Raw genomic sequence first — 18,784 nt, forward strand, 5'->3', positions numbered from 1 at the left:
GAGAGGTAGCCTTCACCAGTGCAGACAGACTCAAGCCCTGAGCTCAGGAGTGGAAGCCAGTGGGGCAGGTTTCTGTGAACCGTGGAGGGTGAGGTTGGTGTGAAATCTTAGCTCAGCGGTCTCAGGACCCTCAGAGACAGTGTGATGTTAAGGCATCTACCTGCTCTTGGGCCACAGTCAAATGGAATGTGAATCTCGCCAGCCTGCAGGAGAGATATGCGTGAAAAGATTAGTTCTCAGAACCAGCTGCAGCGTGTGCTTCCGTTATCAGCCCTTTTTTTCCGAAGCAGGCGCTCTAGGAAGCAGTCTCCACAAGGGTGTTCATGGTATTTTATCTCCCGGGTAAGATCAGAGTTTCTTTCTTAGAAAGCACCATCACCTTTTCCCTAGAAAATCATTCCCTGGAGACATGAATATTTGTGGATAGTTTAGAGGAATTCATTGCATGCAGCTCCCCCTGTCAGCCTGTATCGTCTGAGTTTATTCGTGTGTGACAGAGGTGTTTCACTTTTGGATTTTGCAAAGCAGGAATGACCTGTCATTTGCACCTCAGACACGAGGAGTCTGAACCCTTCCTCCCCGCAGCTGGTGATTCTACCTCAGAGGCCTGGGGGTGCAGAGGAAGTGGGACCCATGTGTCTTGAGTCAATCCACATTTCCAACTGTCTGACCAAACCCACAAACCTCACCGCAGGACCCACCCGTCCGGGCCGCTGACGTCTTCCTTCCATGTGCTCCCAGCCAGGCGCACGATTCTGTTTGTGGGTGGCAGCGTTTGCACTGGACGTCCTGGCGTCAGCTTTCACTGGAGGACCGGTTCTGACAGATGTGTATGTGTTGCTTCGTGATGCTGACATGCTCACCCCCAGCCGGGGCTACGGCATCCTGTGCCAAGAAGGCCCCGCCTGGGAGATCCCTCCTGTCCAGAGGAGTGAACGCTGAGCACTGCTGCTCTGGATTCCACTTTGCCTTTCTTTTTTTCTTTTTTTTTTTTGAGGCTGCAGTGAGCTGTGATCCAGCCTGGAGTGCAGTGATGCTATCATACCTCACTGCAGCCTCGAACTCCTGGTCTCCAGCCATCCTCCCACCTCAGCGTCAGTAGCTGGAACTACATGCATAAGCTACCACACCTAGCTAATTTTCAAATGTTTTATAGAGATGAAGTCTTGCTAAGTTACCCAAGCTAGTCTTGAACTCCTGGCCTCAAGCCATCCTCCTGCCTTGGCCTCCCAAAGTGCTGGAATTACAGACATGTACCACCACACCCGACCCACACTCTACCTTCTTTTGGTTCACAGTTCGTTAGGATTTTTCTTACCACTTCTGTGAACATATAGCCTCTGTTATGAAGTAGATCAATTCAAATCCGTTCTTTAGGTGAATTTCCTCATTAAATTCTATAACCATCCTAGGAGATTGGCACTATTATTATCTCCATTTTACAGAAGAATTTTTTTTTTTTTTTTTTTTTTTTTTTGAGACAGGGTCCTGCTCTGTCACCCAGGTTGGAGTGCAGTGGTGCCATCTTGGCTCACTGCAGCACACTCTGCCCCCTGGGTTCAAGAGGTCCTCCTACCTCAGCCTCCTGGGTCATTGGGATTACAGGTGTGTGCCGCCACACTCACCTAATTTTTGTATTTTTGTAGAGGTGGGGTTTTGCCATGTTGCGAAGGCTGGTCTTGAACTCCTGGACTCAAGCAATCCACCCATCTCAGCCTCTCAGAGTGCTGGGATTACAGGCATGAACCACCACGTCCTCCCACGGAGGAAGGAATTGATGCATGGAGAGGTCCAGTGATTTGCTCAAGGTCACCCAGCTAGTGAGTAGCTAGCTGAGCCACGAGTCAGCCCAGGCAATGTGGCCCCCAGAACCTAGACTCTTAGGCATTCTGACCTGCTGCTTCCCACACTGCCTTCTTCAGATCTGCTAGCTCTGCTCAGGACACTGGGACATCAAAAACAGCCCCAGTCCTGAAGGAACGAGAGCCTGGAGGGCAAAGTGGGAAGAGGCAGTGGCAGACCATGTGGCTCAGGCCGTTATTCAAGTAGCATTAGATCAGGTCACTCATCTCACCTGGAGCAGGAAGTGGGACAGGCACCAGATAGGGAGGCACAGGCCCAGAGACAGGTGACACATTCTGGCACTTCCACGGCAGTGATTGCAGCTGGAGCCCACAGTGGGATGTGATGAGGCTGCGGATGCTGGCAGGAGCCAGATCACGGGGGCCTTGGAGCCCCTTGAGAGCCTTGGCTGTCACCTCTTAACACTGTTTCATGACCTTATGCCCTGCTGGGCTGGGGCAGATGGTCCTGATCCACAGGTGAGAGATGGGAGAAATGCAGGGGTGAGTTTGTCAGGCGTGTGGTGGAAGGGAGGTTGCTTCCTGTCTACTCTGAGCTACTGTCTCTTCATCTGTCAGGTAAAATGTGCCTGCCTTTCCAGAGTTATTGTGAGGACTCAGCAGCAAGCCAGTGGCAGGTCTTGATGATAGTCTTTTTGCCCCTCACATGTCACATAGTTGCCGGTTCCCAGGGCTGTGCTGCCCACCTCCCTTGTCCTGGACAGGATGCACAGCCCAAGTGGCTAGCTGAAGCACAGAGACCTGGAATAGCTCAGCTTCCCTAGAGGCTCTTTGCCTGTCTGACCAGTTTCCAAAAGCAACTCTTAAGTCCTCCCAGGGTCCCTGGGTAGCAGAATGACATAAAAGAGGCCAGGCTACCTCAAAGCCAACGCATCCACTTTAGAAAAGCTTCCTTTGTGACTTTAAGAATTTCTTTCTGAAGGGTAGCTTTGGCCACTCGTCTCACTACGGTTCCTGTTGCAAGGGAGCTATCTGGAATCATCCAGAAGCTTAGCTCCTCAAGCCTACTTCAGAAATCAGAACACACCAATGTGCTTTGAATTTGAGCTAAAGGAAGTTACATGGTTTAGCAAGCAATTGAGGGCTTATGTGGTTCGTTTCAAGTTTTTTGCTTGTATCCAAAGAACATTCCAAGCTACCCCGTTGCATTCAAAGGTTTTCTTTCTTTTTTTTTTTTTTTTTTTTTTCACCAAGTAGACTTTTTAAAGGAGGCTGATCCTTTTCAGAAACTCCACCCTTTATTTTCCTTAAGGATTTGTCAAGGAAGTTCAAACAATTCTTACTGGCAAATCACTCCTAAATATTCATAGATTCATCAAAGAGCTGCTAGATTCTTGCTATGTGCCAAATACTGTATTAGCCTGGGGAGTGAAGAAACGAGCGAGCACACACCCCTGCCTTCTGGACCGCTCTTTTTACCTAGAGAGGTAAAATTTATTAGCAAGTAAGAGAATAGCAGGTTTGGTACCAACCCACAGTCAGAGCTCTGGAGGAAAGAAATAGCATGCCGTAGCCAGGGCTGAGGAGCGGTCCTCCTGCAGATAGAGTGATCCGAAGAGCTGCTCTGCAGAGGTGATCTGAGCTGAAACCTGGGGGATGAGGAGGAGCCAGGAAGGTTAAAGTGATAAAGGAGGAACTTTCCAAACAGGGAACAGCACACGTCCGGTCCCTGAGATGCTACCAAGTGTGGCATGTTCAAGGAGCGTAGTAAGTGAGGTAGAGGCAGGGGCAGCGACAGGAGAGGATGGTGGCAGCGCTTTGCAGGCTGTTGGGAGGCATCTCACCATAACGCCGTTTTCCTTCTTGCTTTTTTTTTTTTGAGATGCGTCTCACTCTCACCCATGCTAGAGTGCAGTGGCATGATCTCGACTCACTGCAACCTGCACCTCCCAGGTTCAAGTGATTCTCCTGCCTCCGCCTCTAGAGTAGCATGACCCACCATGCCCAGCTGATTTTTAAAATTTTTTTGTATTTCTAATAGACACTGAGTGTCCCCAGTCTTTTGGCCAGGGTGGTCCCAAACTCCTGAACTCAGGTGATCCACACGACTTGGCCTCCCATAGTGCTGGGATTACAGGCATGAACCACCATGCCCAGCCCTCTCTTCCATTTTAAAAACTACATCACTTATTCTTTCTTTCAACATAATTGTTGAACATATTCTAGGTATCAGGCTCTGAGTAAGATGCAAGACTAAATGGTGAACAAATAATATAAAATAAGACCAAAACAGCAAGGGTGTCACTGAGCCATGCCAGCTGAGAAGGGAAATTCATGTTGAAATGAAGGTCACTGGAGCTGTTGGGGTCCAGTGAGAACATTCAAGTAGAACTTCAGGCTTAGGCTGGACCCACCCCACATGTAGGGGGAACTGAGAGAAGCGGTGAAGAAGGAAAACTGTGGTGTCAGACCAACCGTGGGTCAAATCCCAACTCCAGCTGCATGACCTTGAGTGAGTCACTCACCCTCCCGGAGCCTCAGGTCCCTCATGGGTCTTGCCTCTCAGCTGTTGCCCAGAGAAGAGCGTGGCTGCGAAGTGACAAGCCCAGGGCCTGGCAGACATTAAGCACTCAGGAAGCATTGTCTGAACAGAAATGGAGCAGTCTGGTATGTAAGGTGGGAAAGAAATAGGATCTTTCATGATCTAAATCTACCGAAGCTTCATGCCAGAGAAAAGAGAGTCAGGAACAGGATTTTTTGGTGAATATCAAAATCCAAGTTTAAGCCACTAGCCATCTGTATATAGTCATCTTGGAAGCGGCTATGAAACACCTGTATTTGCACGAGGTTTTATTTGTCCCCACATTGTTTCCCTGTTCCTTTGTAAAACCACAAGCAGTTTTTGTGTTTATCACTATTGGCCTTGAGGAAATAGAATATTTTGCTTTACTTTTTCGATGTGTATTACACATTAAAGAAAATACAATAGCATCTCCTACAATTTCAAAAGTAAAGGGAAAAGAATTTCCCATGATTTTATCATCCTAAACAAACAGTACTTGGACATCTTTTGTGCTCCTCCTATCTTTGTCTGTAAAGAGAGTGTACCATGGTCTTGGTTTCATCCCTTCTTTTTTTTCTTTTCGTCGTAGCACAAGAAGTTTTCATGTTGCCATAGTTGAAATAAGTCTGATTTCTTATGGCCTCATAAAGGTTTATCTGGCATTTTCTTGCAAGTAGACATTTTGGTTGCTTCCAGTATTACATTATTTTCAACTAAACTATAATGAGCAGCTTCATGAATACAGTGTTTTTCTTTCTCTTGAATTATTTCTTTAGGATAAGTTCCCAGAAGTGGAATTTCTGGTTCAAAGGGTATGAACGTGTTTTTTTCATGACTCTCTGCATATTGCCAAATTGCTTTCCCGATGGGTTGTGCCCACATTAAACTGCTTTGGCACTCTTTTAAGAATGACTGACTTTCACAGCTACATGGCCTCAGTGGGCTTCTAACCTGAGTGACTGTCGCCTAAACTAGGCAGCTTGCACATGCAGCAAGGAAGCAGGAGGGTGAAAACCAAGCCTTTGTTCCAGGCCAGCTCCTGGGCTCAGCACATCACCAGTGCCATCCCGTTGTACCTGCATGGTGGGTGCCCCATTTCCAGAGCATAAGCCTGGGCTTGGGCAATTCATGTGATTACCAAGCCCCAGCTTGAGCCACAGTGTGTCCAACTACAGAGCCACCCACCTTCCCCTGCTCATTGGACTGATTCCCCGGAGACTGTGAGTTTGTCAGAGTTTGCTTCCAGACTCACTGAAGCAAAGAAACTGGAGACATCTCTTTCTATTTTAGCTTGGTCAGCTGTCATCCTTTTCACAGTCTAGCCTGTTCTTCCTGGGTCCGTCCTTCCTGATATTCTATGGAAGAATCTGAAAGAATAATAATTTCTTTTTCCTTTTTAATAATAGTTTTAAATTTGCATCTTTATTTAGCGAAGAAAAGCACTCAATAAAACCCCAGGTCCCAAGCCTTAAATCTTTTGGAGGTCAAGGAGTGTGGCTGCAAGAACACAGAGCCTGGAATCCAGTTATTCACTGAGTGACCTGGGGCAGGCTGCCTGTCATTGCTCAGCTTTGGTTTCCCCATCTGTAAAATAGGAACCACACAGGGTCATTAAAAGGCTTAAATGAGACGACACTGTACAGCTGGCGTAGTACCTGGCAGGCCATGGGGAATCAGAGAGTGGTTATTGTTTTGGGGGTGGTGGGGTGAATTTTATGGCTCTTATGCTCATAGTTTAGCTTTCTTTTCTGAATTGACAAGAGTTGTGGGGCTGCCCAGTGTGCCTACCAGGCCCTTATAACCCCCCTGCCCCCACGGGAGCCCAGGTTTTGCCTCGAGTGGAGCTCCCTGCCCTGTGGGAATCGCCCCTCCTCACGTTCATGGGCATGGCTTCTCATGTGTCCTTCCTTCTCTCAGGAGTTGGGTCAGGAACCAGGAAAAACATTGAGGGATTTTATTGTACAGTCATCCCTTGGTATCCATGGGGAATTGGTTCTAGGACTCCCTCAAGGATACCAAAATCCACAGATGCTCAAGTCCCTTATATAAACAGCATAGTGTTTGCATATAACCTATACACATTCTCCTGTAGACTTTAAATCGTCTCTAGATTACTTATAATACATAGTACAATGTAAATGCTATGTAAATGGTTTGTTATACTGTATTGATTAGGGAATAATAAGGAAAAAAATCTGTACAAGTTGAGTACAGATGCAACTTTTAGTATTTTTGATCTACAGTTGGTTGAATTCACAGATATGGAACCCGTGGATACAGAGAGCTGACTGTGTGTGTTTTATATTCTATTTTATATTTATGATGACGATTGTTATCCATGTGTTGTTTGCAGGGCAAAAGCAGATATTGGCCTATATTGGGAGCCAAATTCTGAACTTTTAAAGTATTTATTGGAAGGTTACAGTTTTTCAGAGTGATGGGCTGTAGAAAGCCACATGTTTCTGTTTTCTCAGCCAACCCGCTCTGGTCCTGCGTGAGTTATTTGCCTTCAGAACCCTAAGAGAAGCGGGGGTTTGGGCACAGAAATGAGCGTCTCCTTGACTTGGACCTGGCTGTCATGGGCCTTTTCCTTTCTTCCTCATCCTCGTGGTCAAGACTCTGTGGGCATGACTCCTTATCTGAGAGCTCAAGCTGCCACATATTTCAAGTGACCACCCACGTCTTGGGCTTTGTGTACTTGGGCTGCCATGGATGTTTAAGTTTCCTGGTGCACTTGGTTAAGTGACACGTGTCATACATTCCTGAGTTCACAGCCAGCTCAGCCACTTAGCAGATGTGTGAGCTGAAATAACTGCCCCTCTCAGCTCTGTTTCTTCCTCCATAAACTCTTCAAGTTACAATAAGGTGCCCACAGTTCCTGCCACCCCATAGTTGCTTAATAGAAGTTCTTTTGAATTTTTTAATGGAACTACACTTCTTTTGCTTCTGATTGTTGCAGATGTCTTTACGAAGACTGTACTTTTAAAAACTGTTAACAGTCAGATACGAATGCTACCGCCACCACCATCATCATTGTAACATAAGAGCTGATCTTTCTCCAGTGGTTTATAGTTTACAGAGGACTGCGCTGCCTTAGCATAGGGCCAGGAGATAGGATTGCTCTTCCAGTTTCAACATTAGGAAATTGTTCCAAGGTCTCCCACTGGTTAGGGCCCAAGGCAGCACTGGGTGTAAGCAGGCACGCTGACTAGCTCCTCGTTGCCTGGGGTATGAGGAGGCAGTGTGAGTGCACCTCTTTTCAGACAGTAATTTGGCCCCTTTCCAGTTTTGGGAGGCACACTGCTGTATAGAGGCCACCTCCCCTCACCTAGGTCCACACTGCAGCCCTCAGAGCCATGAACAAGAAGACCCAAAGGCTCACTGGGATTCACCTTTGCAGCTCCGTAGTGGTGACAGTGGGTTGCCCCCGCCACCCTACTGTGCTGACTGCTTTCCCTCCTACGTTATCTCAGAACCTCCTAGCAGGCCTGCGAGCTATCATGCCCATTTTACAGATGAGGAAAAGGAAGCTCACAGAAGTCAGGGGACTTGCCCAACCTAGTGCAGCTGGGAATCCGATGTAGACCTCGTGTGTCTGACTCTGGAGCTGTCCCCATCGGGCACTGCACCCTCAGTCAGGCCCAGCAGCTGTGCATCAGGGAGAGAGGCCTGCAGGTGGCCTCTTCTGTGGACTGCCCGTCTGCTTCCTGGCTCTGGTTGGTGGGCAAGCCTGTTTTGGGGCTGGAGGCTGCTTTCTGCACACACTCCTCCGGCTGCTGGGACTCTGCTTTGTTTCTGCTCTCTGAAAGTACCTGGTGGCCACACAATTCTGACCAGACACCACTTCCATGGCCAGGAATCCCTGTGCTGGTGGATCGTCTCTGCCCCTGTTCTGCTGGCTGGGAGAGCCTGAGGGGCATTCTCGGAACCAGGGTCACTGCAGCACACTCACTGTTGTAAGACTAAGGGACCAGGAGTTGAGACTCACCCGGGGGTAGGATTTTCCTCCAGTCTCAGTCCCTGCAGCCCACAGGCATTTCATTTCACCCTCTTCTGTCTGCCCCACCCTCATATTCAGTAGGTAGAACCTTGAAATGCTTTTGGAGTGATTGGGTTTTCCAGAGCCCGTGCTGGTTTGGTTGGGACAGACTTAGGGTCTAGCCCTTGCTGGAAGCATGGCCTGGGGCAGGTCACTTCACTTTCTTAGGTCTCAGTTGCCTGGTGTGTGAAATGGGGCTGACTGCTGGGCAGGGCTATTATGAAGGTCACCTGATACTCGGGGACAAGGTCCTGGCAGATGGCAGGTGCTCAGTTCAGGTAGAGTAACCCAAACCTGAACCTGTGGATAACTGAAAACAGGCTACTCCGCCTTTGAATTTTTTTTTTTTTTTTTTTTGTCTTGTTATAAAAGCAAGTACCAGAATCACAACACCCAAAGAGGTGGGCTTTATCGTGCTGCTTTCTTTTTTTTTTAATAGAGAGTCATTGTGTCATTTCTTGATGTGGGGCATCTCGCTAAAATGACTCTGCAATCTCACTCTTCTCTGCTCTCTGAACTGTTGGTCCAGGCCATCCGGGTATTCTTCATGCTGCGTTCTCTGTCACTGCAATTGCGAGGGGAGCCGGAGACACAGTTGCCGCTGACTCGGGAGGAGGACCTGATCAAGACTGATGATGTCCTGGATCTGAGTGAGTTGGCTGCTCTGAGTCCACAGCAGGGGGCTGGGGGACATGGGACACAGGACATCACTCTGCTGATTCACATGCCACTGGGAGGGTCAGTGTGCAACCTGCATTTTGTACTGTCGTTGAGCTGTGACCTTGAGCCAGCGGTGTGCATGTCCCATGCAGGTTTTGAAGAAAAGGCCCCTGGGTTCTCTGAGGTCAGTTTGAGGGTTCTGCTTTCACAACCAGCTGGTTCTCTAAAAAGTATCTGCAGAGCAACTGGGGGCTCAAGCAAGGGTGAACAAACTCCAGGGTTCCTGCCCTCCCTGTAAACAGTGGCATCAGTTTGGTTGGTTTTATATATTAAGCATTTTCTATATGTTTCCAATGATAAAAGTGTTCTGCTGCTAAAGAAAGAAACTTGTAAAAAGCAAATCACCTGTGTTTAGGTAAGGATGAAGGTTTTGGAGCCTGGAGAACCATGTACTCAGCCCGTAACCTTGAGCGACTTGTTCCGCTGTGTAGTGCCTCATTGTTCTCTTCTGCAGCATGAGGCTGAGCTTTAAAGGAGACAATGGGCATAAAGCCTGACCATGTTCCTGGAACCCTTCTCGTATTTGTATAGCTTTTCTCTTTCCTCCATTTGCTACAGGGCACAGGCACTCTAATGAGCAGCATGGTTTTCTGTTTCTTAAGGGCATTGTGGTATATTAGGAGTCTTTGGTTGTAAGAGACAGAAAACCCAACTTAGGCCAGCTTAAGGAAAAGAGAGGGAAATTGGCTGATGTCACTGGGAAGTCCAGGAGTAAGCTACCTTCAGGCATGGCTGGATCCAGGTGCTCAGACAGTGTCATCAGGAAGCTGCCGTCCTCCATTTCTCAACTCTGCTTTCCTCTGTTCATCCTCAGGAGGGCTCTCACCAGGTAGTGGCAAGATGGCCATCAGCAGCCCCAAGATTTGTTCAGCCAAATCTGGTGGAAAGAGAGCTTCTCTTTCCCTTTAATTCTCTAAAAGTCTGGGTAGAGCTGTTATTGGCCTAGCTTGGGCCACATGACCATCCCTGAACCAGCCAGTGGTCAGAGGAATGTGACTCACTGATTGTCTAAGCTGGGGTTGCATGCCCAGCCCTGGAGCTGGGAGGAAGGGCCAGTTATTTTTGAACCCCATCACCTGAGAGAGGGAAGAGGCGACCCTCAAAGGAAAATCACCAAAGAAGGGATGGTGGCTGGGTGGGCAGAAATAGCACAGGGCCACTCTCTGTAGCATTGTTGTTGCTGCTTTAAACCAGCTTTATTAAGGTATAATTTACATACAAAAAAAATTCCCCAAGTGTTAGTGTATAATTCAATGAGTTTTGACAAAACTATAGAGTTGTGATCTAGACCCTGCTTTGTATTCCCTTGAACAAATGACTAGACCCCCACAGGCTCCATTTCCTCTCCTGTAAAATGAGACGGTCTTTCTTAAAGTACAGAATTGTTTTCAGGATTGAATGAAATAGAATACGAAATATCACATGACCAAACATAGTGCCTACCGTGTAACTGTACTCAGCAGACTGTAGTCAGTATTGCAGGAGGTCATGTGTGTGAAGAGCAAGCATAGCATGCATATTGCTATGTGTGTGTGTGAAGGTCATGTGTGTGAAGAGCAAGCATAGCATAGAACACGTAGAGGTTCTCAGTGAATGCGTATTGTGTGTTACCTGGTTGTCTAGTGTCTTTTTCTGGCCTTCTTGTTTACGTTTTATCTTTCCCTTTCTTGGAAGAATAAAGCAGCTGTGACACCTCTCTGCCCGCTGCCCATCTCCTTTGGCCCTTTCGCCCTTGAGAAATGACCACAGGGATTTCTCTAAGGGTTTAAATTGATCAAGTTGACTGCAAAGAATCATAACCAGTCTTTCTCTGATTTGATTCAAGGAGTGAAAGAGCTTGCTTTGGGTGAGGTGTGGGGGTGGGGAGGGGGCATTTCATCAGGGCAGCAAAAATGTTTGCACCCGTGAAATGGAATTAAATTTTATGCTGGGAATTCACATTCCTTCCCTCCTCCCCCTAGGAATGGCCTGCTGGAGTAAAGGTTAAAAGTTTTTCACTTATCAATTTTAATTGATTAGATTGCTAGTTGAGATCACTTAACTGAGCCTTTTTGGGTAGTTGGCCATTAAGAAGGTAATGGCTGTTTGTCTTGGCCCAGCCTGATTGCAAATTATGTCTTTTGCTAAGAGGGGTGACATTCAGAAAATACTAGGGATTATGGAAGCACATGGTGCTAGAATAAGATATGCCTGTGTTGTTTGTTTGTTTGTTTTTTTGTTTTGGTTTTTTTTTTTGTTTTGAGGGAGGGATTGTAAATGCTGGAGCTTCTCCTCACCTTCCTTTGAGGGGGAAAATCACCCTACTCTGCAATCTGACCAAATGCCCTCTGTGTAGACAAAATACAGGTGAAGGACAGGTGAAGCCATTCTTGCTTGCTGCATGGCTGGAAGCTGGGCATGTTTTTGTCTCCCTGATGAACTTGAGAAAGCTGACTCAGGGAGAAATGTTAGGGACTGCTCACTGTTTACCTGACTCGATGTGGTCTGGTAGGCTTAAAGGAGTGCTGTCTCCACACAGCAGGAAGAGGTGGCATAAAGCATATTCACTGCCTTGTCACACTTCAGTGAGAAATGACAGCATGAAGGATATTCCCCAGAAGCTACCACAAGTGCTCGCTGACCAGCAGCAGGTCTCTCGGCTGGGTGTGACAGCCGAGCTCTGGCATAAAAGGTGGTTGCTCATGGGGACCATCAAAGAAGTGGCCACCACTCAGGAAAGAGGCAAACTGGTCATGCTTCAAGTGAAGTCTGTTTTGTTTTTCACTAGAGAGGAAAGTGGCAGAGGGCAGAGGTCAGGAACTGGCAGCCACATCTGCCACATCTGCTGGAGTGATGGGGGGCTGGGGTGGGAAGGAAGAGAGAGAGGGAGGAAGGGAGGGAGGGAAGTGGAAGGAAGTTGAAGGGAGGGAGAGATTGGAGGAAGAAAGGGGAAGGGAGGGAAGGGAAGAGGGGAGGAACTAGATAAAAGAGTCGATTTCTAGAGAAAATAGCATCATGAATCTCCATACACCCAGCCCTCAGCTTCAACAGCTTTTACCATTTAGCTAAGTTTTGTTTTATCTGCCCTTCCATCTGTCTATTTAAAATATACCATCCACCCACACAGTGTGTTAAAGCAAATGGAAGACTTCATATTATTACATCTAGAAATACCTCTCTCTAACAGAGAAGTACTTTGTATTATTCCTTTTAATAGAATTGGTTGCCACCATTTGCAAACCGAGTGCTTCCCCAGCCCCAGCTGCTGCTTTGGGCTGGAGGCCAGGGTGCAGGGGCCTATAGACAGGGCCTGTGCTCACCCGTGTGCTGCCGCCCTGGTCTTGTTGACAGTTGATTTTGCAGCCGCTGGCATTATTGGAGTAATCAGCTTTGTAATCTTCCCCAGAGTCTTCATGCCTGTGAGGCTCAGTAGCCTTACCTTTGAAATGGTTCTAGGGCTGAATGTGGTGACTCACACCTGTAATCTCAACACTTTGGGAGGCCGAGGTGGGAAGATCACTTGAGCTCAGGAGTTCAAGACCAGCCAGAGCAACATAGCAAAACCTTGTCTCTACTAAAATCCAAAAAAAAAAATTAGCCAGTTGTGGTGGCAGATACCTGTAGTTCCAGATACTTGAGGGGCTGAGGTGGGAGGATCTCTTGAACCTGGGAGGTCGAGGCTGCAGTGAACCCTGATTGTGCCACTGCACTCCAGCCTGAGCGACAGAGTGAGAAGCCTCTTTCAAAAAAATAAAACCAAAACGAAAACATGGTTCTAAAAGACTTTCCACGGAGCTCAAATGAGATAAGGTGTAAAGCTCACAGCACCATGCTTGGCACTTAGTAGGTACTCAGTGAGTGGGAGCTGGCTACTTCCCTGCTGCAGCTGCTGAACCCACAAGCTGAAACTCATCCTGCTGGGCTCCAGGGGGCTGGCATTTTCTGCTTAAGCAACACTGTGAGAACAGTATCCTGAGACATTCAGGTCATCGCTCGGATAATGGCACTGTTTTGAGGGTTAAGAAAGATGGCTCTGGCTGCTTTGGCCGGAGGAAGGGAGCTGTATCCCTTCTAGGCTGTGAGACTCACTCACTCACTCCAGTGTGCCTCCTGACCAAGGACAAGCAGGCTTTGAGGAGAAACCACAGATTCCTTAGGATTGACCTCAGGACCTCCTTAAAAGATTCTTGCCTGTTTCCAAATATCATGAGCAACCATAGTCGGGGAGAAATCTGTCCATTATCCATACACCCCAAAGAGACACCTGGCAACCAGGCGTGTTCAGTGTCCAGTTTCCTTTCAGCCTATTCATGTGGGCATCTGACATTCACATAGTTGCAGCCATAGCATGTGCTACTTGTATCTAACTTGTATTCTGATTTCTAAAATCCGTTTGTGAAGCCCATTCAATGAAGACCCACTCATGCATTCAGGTATTTATTGAGCACCTGCTGTATGCCAGGCACAGTGCTAGGAACTGAGATGTGAGAGTGAGCAAAAGCCAGACTTTGCTTCTGTTCTTGAGGTGTTTCCAGTTGTGGGGGGAGGGGAGGATGGAGGGAGCGACCACTAACAGGTAAGTTAAGTAAATGCATGATCACAGACTGATTGGGATGGCTCTGTAGAGGTGACAAGCAGGGTCCATGCTAGAGAGTAACCAGGAAGAAAATCCTCACGGGCTGGTTAGGAAAGGCCTCTCTGAAGAGGTGCTGTGCCAGGAGGGATCAGAAGCTTCTACGAGAAAGCACGGAAATGAGGACTGGCTTTTAAGGATGGCAGAGGTGAGGTTGAGGTGAGAGAGAGCATGCCATGTTCCAGGGTCCTCACCGAAACTGAGGTGGCCGGCACACAAGTAGCAAGAGCCGGTCAGTGGCTGGGAAGAGCCAGATCTCAACTCCAGGGCTTTCTCACAGGGACATCTGTCTTAAACGGACACTTCTACAACTGGCACTGCCAGATCAGATGGTCCCAGCAGGGGCCTTCCAGTTGCACTGGGGGCTAGAAAGGCCATGCAGCAGGGTGGTGAGGAGCATGGACTCAGGGGCCAGACTGTGCCTGGTTGGAAGTCCCAGCTTTGCTGCTTTCTGCTTGCCAGCTGTATTACCTTAAGGGAACTGAGTCTCCCAGAGCTTCAGTTTCCACAGCTGTGAAATAGGACTTGCTGGGAGGAGTAGATGAGTATTATCTGTGCTGTGCCTAGAACAGTGCCTGACAGAATTGCAGAGAGGCCATTTAGGAGGCTGTGGCAGGGGCCAGGGTCAGTGCTAATGGGCAAAGAGGGATGGGACAGTCTGGGTACAGCATTTTGTGACAGTTCACAGTGGTGATGCTGGAGAGCTCGGTTAACTCTGAGGTTCTGAGCTTGGGGCAGTCCAGGTGGCAGGGGCTGGGAGGATGGTGATTCTGTCATCAGCAGGGCTGATCCTGCAGGAGGAGCTGGTTCCAAGCAGAAGGTGCTGAGGTTGGTGGGGCGGCCAGGTGAGAAGTGCTGTGAAGGAGCTCGGCCAGGATGTCCAGGGGATGGGGGGCAGGCCGGAAGCCTCCTCGCTACTTCATAGATTCAGAACTCTTGTGTTTAGTAGCCTGCATGATACTCTGTTGTCTGAGACTTCTGACGTAATCATTGTGCAGTTTTGGGTCATTTTTACTCTTGCCTGGCATAACCTAGCTGGCTCTTCCTTGAAAGATCCTCATGACAGGGTGTTAGATCACGTGGTGTGTAAGGGAAGTCCCAAAACCTGCAGAGAAACATCTGTGAATAACCAGACCTCTGTGCACTGGATCTGAGCACTCTCCCAGGCTTGGACACACTTCCCAGGGTCCGGGGGCCTGGAAAATACTCATCAAGTACAGAATAGTAGGTCCCAGCCTTTAGGATTTCATAGCCCAGAAAATCATCAAAACAAAAATAAAGCTTTTGGGGACAGATCGCCAACTTTTGTTTTGTTTGTTTACGAAGTAGGCATTTTTTAAAAAAGCATTTATGAACAATCATTTCATAAAAGACATTATTATTACCTTTAATATTGTTAATATTGAGTAGGTAGCACGTCATTTCGGAACGAGGGCCAGTCTTTCCAGGAAACAGTAGTGGCAACTGTGTACCCACATACTGTGCTTTAATGGGGAGTGGATTTTTTGTTGTTGTGGTGATGGTGGGTGGTTTTTAAAAAAAAAAAAAAAAAAATGCAAGTACAGACCAATGACTCTAGTAAAAGCCAGTGTCTTTGTCTTTCCCAGCTCACAGTCTTATGGGGAAGGCAGACGCCAATCATGGCAGCATAGATCAAAGTCAGATGGCCACCGTGTTTCCTGTTCTAAGAGCAGGTGACGGGGTTAACCTGGCTGGAGGTCAGAGAGGCTTCTAAGGGAAGGGCCCATTTCAGGGCTGCAAGGGGGTATGGGTGCCGAGAAGTGGCACAGAAGAAGCAAAGGCCCTGGGGCTGATGGGGATTTGGGGAAGATGAGAGATGACAGTGTGGCCACAGGGTCGGGGAGTGGGAGGGTGAAGGTGGTCGGCAAGATAAGGCTGGGTAGGAAGCCGTGCAGGCCCTGTGGGCGTATCAAGTGTTCAGGGTTCTGTTTTAAAAACAGTGAGAAAAGTTCTTACCTGGCTGATATGATCAGATTGGTAACTCACAAGGCCCTCTCTGGCCTCAGTGGAAGAGATTTATGGGTCAGGGCAGCATTACAGCAGGGAGCCCCATTGGGAGGCCAGACCTGCGAGGCATGAACTACAGAAGTGGTGTCCACAAGCTGGCATCCACACCGGGCTTGCACACTCTGGTTTGCTCCAGAGACTTGTCTTGAGTGCTGCTCTGTCCACTCTGTGGCCTAGATACAGGGGCTTTTATTGCACAGAGGTCCATCCTGTTGGATCCGGCTTGTTCTCCAAACGGTGGTACCTTTGAAGCTAATTATTAACAACAACCCAACTATTTGGGTTATATTCACCTCCTGGCAAGGCAGGCCACTGTGGACCTTCCCTTTGCTCTCCTTCTGGCTGTTGCCAGGCCAGGACTTGCCTGTTTAAAAGTCAGGCTGAGGGTATGGAGGAAGCCTTGGGTCCCAGACAAATGCAGACTGAATCTCAGCCATGCTTCTTCCTAGCCATGTGGCCTTGGACAAATCTATTCCCCTCTCTGCGCTTTAGTTCGTTCATTAATTAAATGAGAGCAGTGATGCCCATCTTTGCAGGATTATTGTAAGGCAGAACAATAAGGTGGATATAGATGTTGCGAACGGCTCGTCCTCAGGCAGGTGGACCCACAGATGTAGCTTCATGGCCAGTAAAGCATTTGCAAGCAAATTTTATGTTAGTTGCTAACATTTTAAAATCAGGATATTTTATCGTAAAAACCTAGCTATCACCTTGAATATGAGACGGTGACAGTCTGTCCACACAGAGTCTGCATCCCCACAGGCAGCAGCTAGTTGCTCCTCTTCATGGTGATGAACCCTTGTCCCAGCTGCCAGAGTCTCTGCTGAACTCCAGACCTGTGTACTCAGCTACCTGCTCAGCATTTCTTGGTTACCACAAACACAAGGCGTGAGCTTTCCCAAAACACCTGCCTCCCTGCAGGCTTCCAGACTCACTTGGTGGCAGTTCCATGCCGGTGGCAAAACCACAGGCTCATCCCTGACTCCCCTCTCTCTCTGAAGGTCAACTTCCAGTTGGTCGGCAGACCTATTCAGCTCCTCCTGCAAAATACAGCCAGCCCTATGTGTTCTCAGGTTCTGCATCCAAAGACTCAGCCAACCACAGATTGAAAACATTTCTATTTTTATTTAATTTTAAAAATTTATTTATTTTTTGAGACGGAGTTTCGCTCTTTCGTCTGGGCTGGAGTGCAGAGACACAATCTTGGCTTGCTGCAACCTCCGTCCCCCAGGTTCAAGCAATTCTCATGCCTCAGCCTCCCAAGTAGCTGGGATTACAGGTGCATGCCACCACGCCCGGCTATTTTTTAAGTTTTTTTTATTTTTAGTAGAGACAGGGTTTCACCATGTTGGCCATGCTGGTCTCAAACTCCTGGCCTCAAGCAATCTGCCTGCCTTGGTATCCCATAGTGCTGGGATTACAGGCATGAGCCATTGTGCCTGGCCATTGATTTATTTTGAGACAGTTTCACTGTGTTGCCCAGGATGGAGTACAGTGGTGCAATCATGGCTCACTACAGTCTCAACTTCCCAGCCTCCAGTGATTCTCCCACCTCAGCTTCCCAAGTAACTGGGACTACTCCTGGTCTCAAGCAATCCACCCACCTTGGCCTCCTAAAATACTGGAATTATAGGCATGAGTCACTGTGTCTGGCCTTTTGTTATTACTACTTTTTTTTTTTTTTTTTTTTTTTTGATACAAGTTCTCACTCTGTCATCCAGGTTAGAGTGCAGTGGTGCAATCATAGCTCACTGCAGCCTCCAACTCCCAGGCTCAAGCAATCCTACTGCCTCAGCCTCCTGAGTAAGTGAGATCACAGGTGTGTGCCACCATGCCCAGCTAATTTTTTAAAAAATATTTTATAGAGACAGAGTCTCACTATGTTTGAGACCAGGCTGGTCTTAAATTCCTGAGCTTAAGCGATCCTCCTACCTCAGCCTCCCAACGTGCCAGGATTACAGGCATGAGCCACCATACCTAGACTGAAAATATTTTTTAAAAACAACAACAAAAAAAAAATACAGCCATGCAAAATGAACAAATTTTAAAAACAGTACAGCATAACAACTATTTACATAGCCATCTCATTGTATGAGTTATTATAAGTAATCTAGAGATGGTTTAAAGAATGTGGTAGGATGTGCATAGGTTATGTGCAAATGCCACACCATTTTATATCAAGGACTTGAGCATCTGTTGATTCTGGTATATCTGAGGGGTTCTGGAACCAGTCCCCATGGATATGGAGGGACAACTGTATTGTCAAGATCTTACCATCTCTCCCAGCTTCTCCCAGCACCTTGTTTGAACTGCCACCATCCATTTTTTTTTTTTTTTTTTTTGAGACAGAGTCTCACTTTGTTGCCCAGGCTGGAGTGCAGTGGTGCGATCTCCACTCACTACAAGCTCCGCCTCCCGAGTTCACATCATTCTCCTGCCTCAGCCTCCCAAGTAGCAGGGCGTACAGGTGCATGCCACCACACCCAGCTAATTTTTTGTATTTTTACTGGAGACGGGGTTTCACCGTGTTAGCCAGAATGGTCTCGATCTCCTGACCTCATGAACTGCCCACCTTGGCCTCTCAAAATGCTGAGATTACAGTTGTGAGCCATCGTGCCTGGCCTCTTTTTTTTTTTTTTAAAGCTAAAGATGGGAATCTCACTATGTTGCCCAGGCTGGTCCCAAACTCCTGTGCTCAAGCATTCCTCTCACCTTGGCCTCCCAAGGTGCAGGGATTACTTTCATGAGCCATTGCACCCAGCTGTGCCATTATCTTTTACCTGAATTATTGCAGTAGTCTCTTGCCCAGTCACTAGCTTCTGCTTTGTCCCCTAGAGTTTATTCTCAGCAGCGTGAACTGTCTTCCTTTTAAACTAAAAGCCTGATCATATTATTCATTTGTTCAAAGTGGGCTCCCATCCCAGTCTGAATAAGAAACAGAGACCTTTACCCCTGAGCCTGATCACCTCCCTGTCTCTGCTTCCTTACTCTTCTTCAAACATACCTGGCATGTGCCCATC

The 18,784-nt window shown here is 47.7% G+C and overlaps 1 protein-coding gene across 5 annotated transcripts in view; it reads left to right on the forward strand.

Moving 5' to 3' along the window:
• The window catches only part of CLEC16A (C-type lectin domain containing 16A), a 239,611-nt gene that overhangs the window by 106,945 nt on the left and 113,882 nt on the right, over positions 1-18,784 (forward strand). For all 5 annotated transcript variants that reach the window (XM_073015174.1, XM_073015175.1, XM_007985728.3 and 2 more), the window contains one exon: positions 8,934-9,054. In XM_073015174.1, coding sequence (XP_072871275.1) covers positions 8,934-9,054 — 121 coding nt within the window. The remainder of the gene's footprint in view (positions 1-8,933; positions 9,055-18,784) is intronic.

The sequence above is a fragment of the Chlorocebus sabaeus genome, chromosome 5 (assembly GCF_047675955.1).
Source record: "Chlorocebus sabaeus isolate Y175 chromosome 5, mChlSab1.0.hap1, whole genome shotgun sequence".
NCBI lineage: Eukaryota > Metazoa > Chordata > Mammalia > Primates > Cercopithecidae > Chlorocebus > Chlorocebus sabaeus.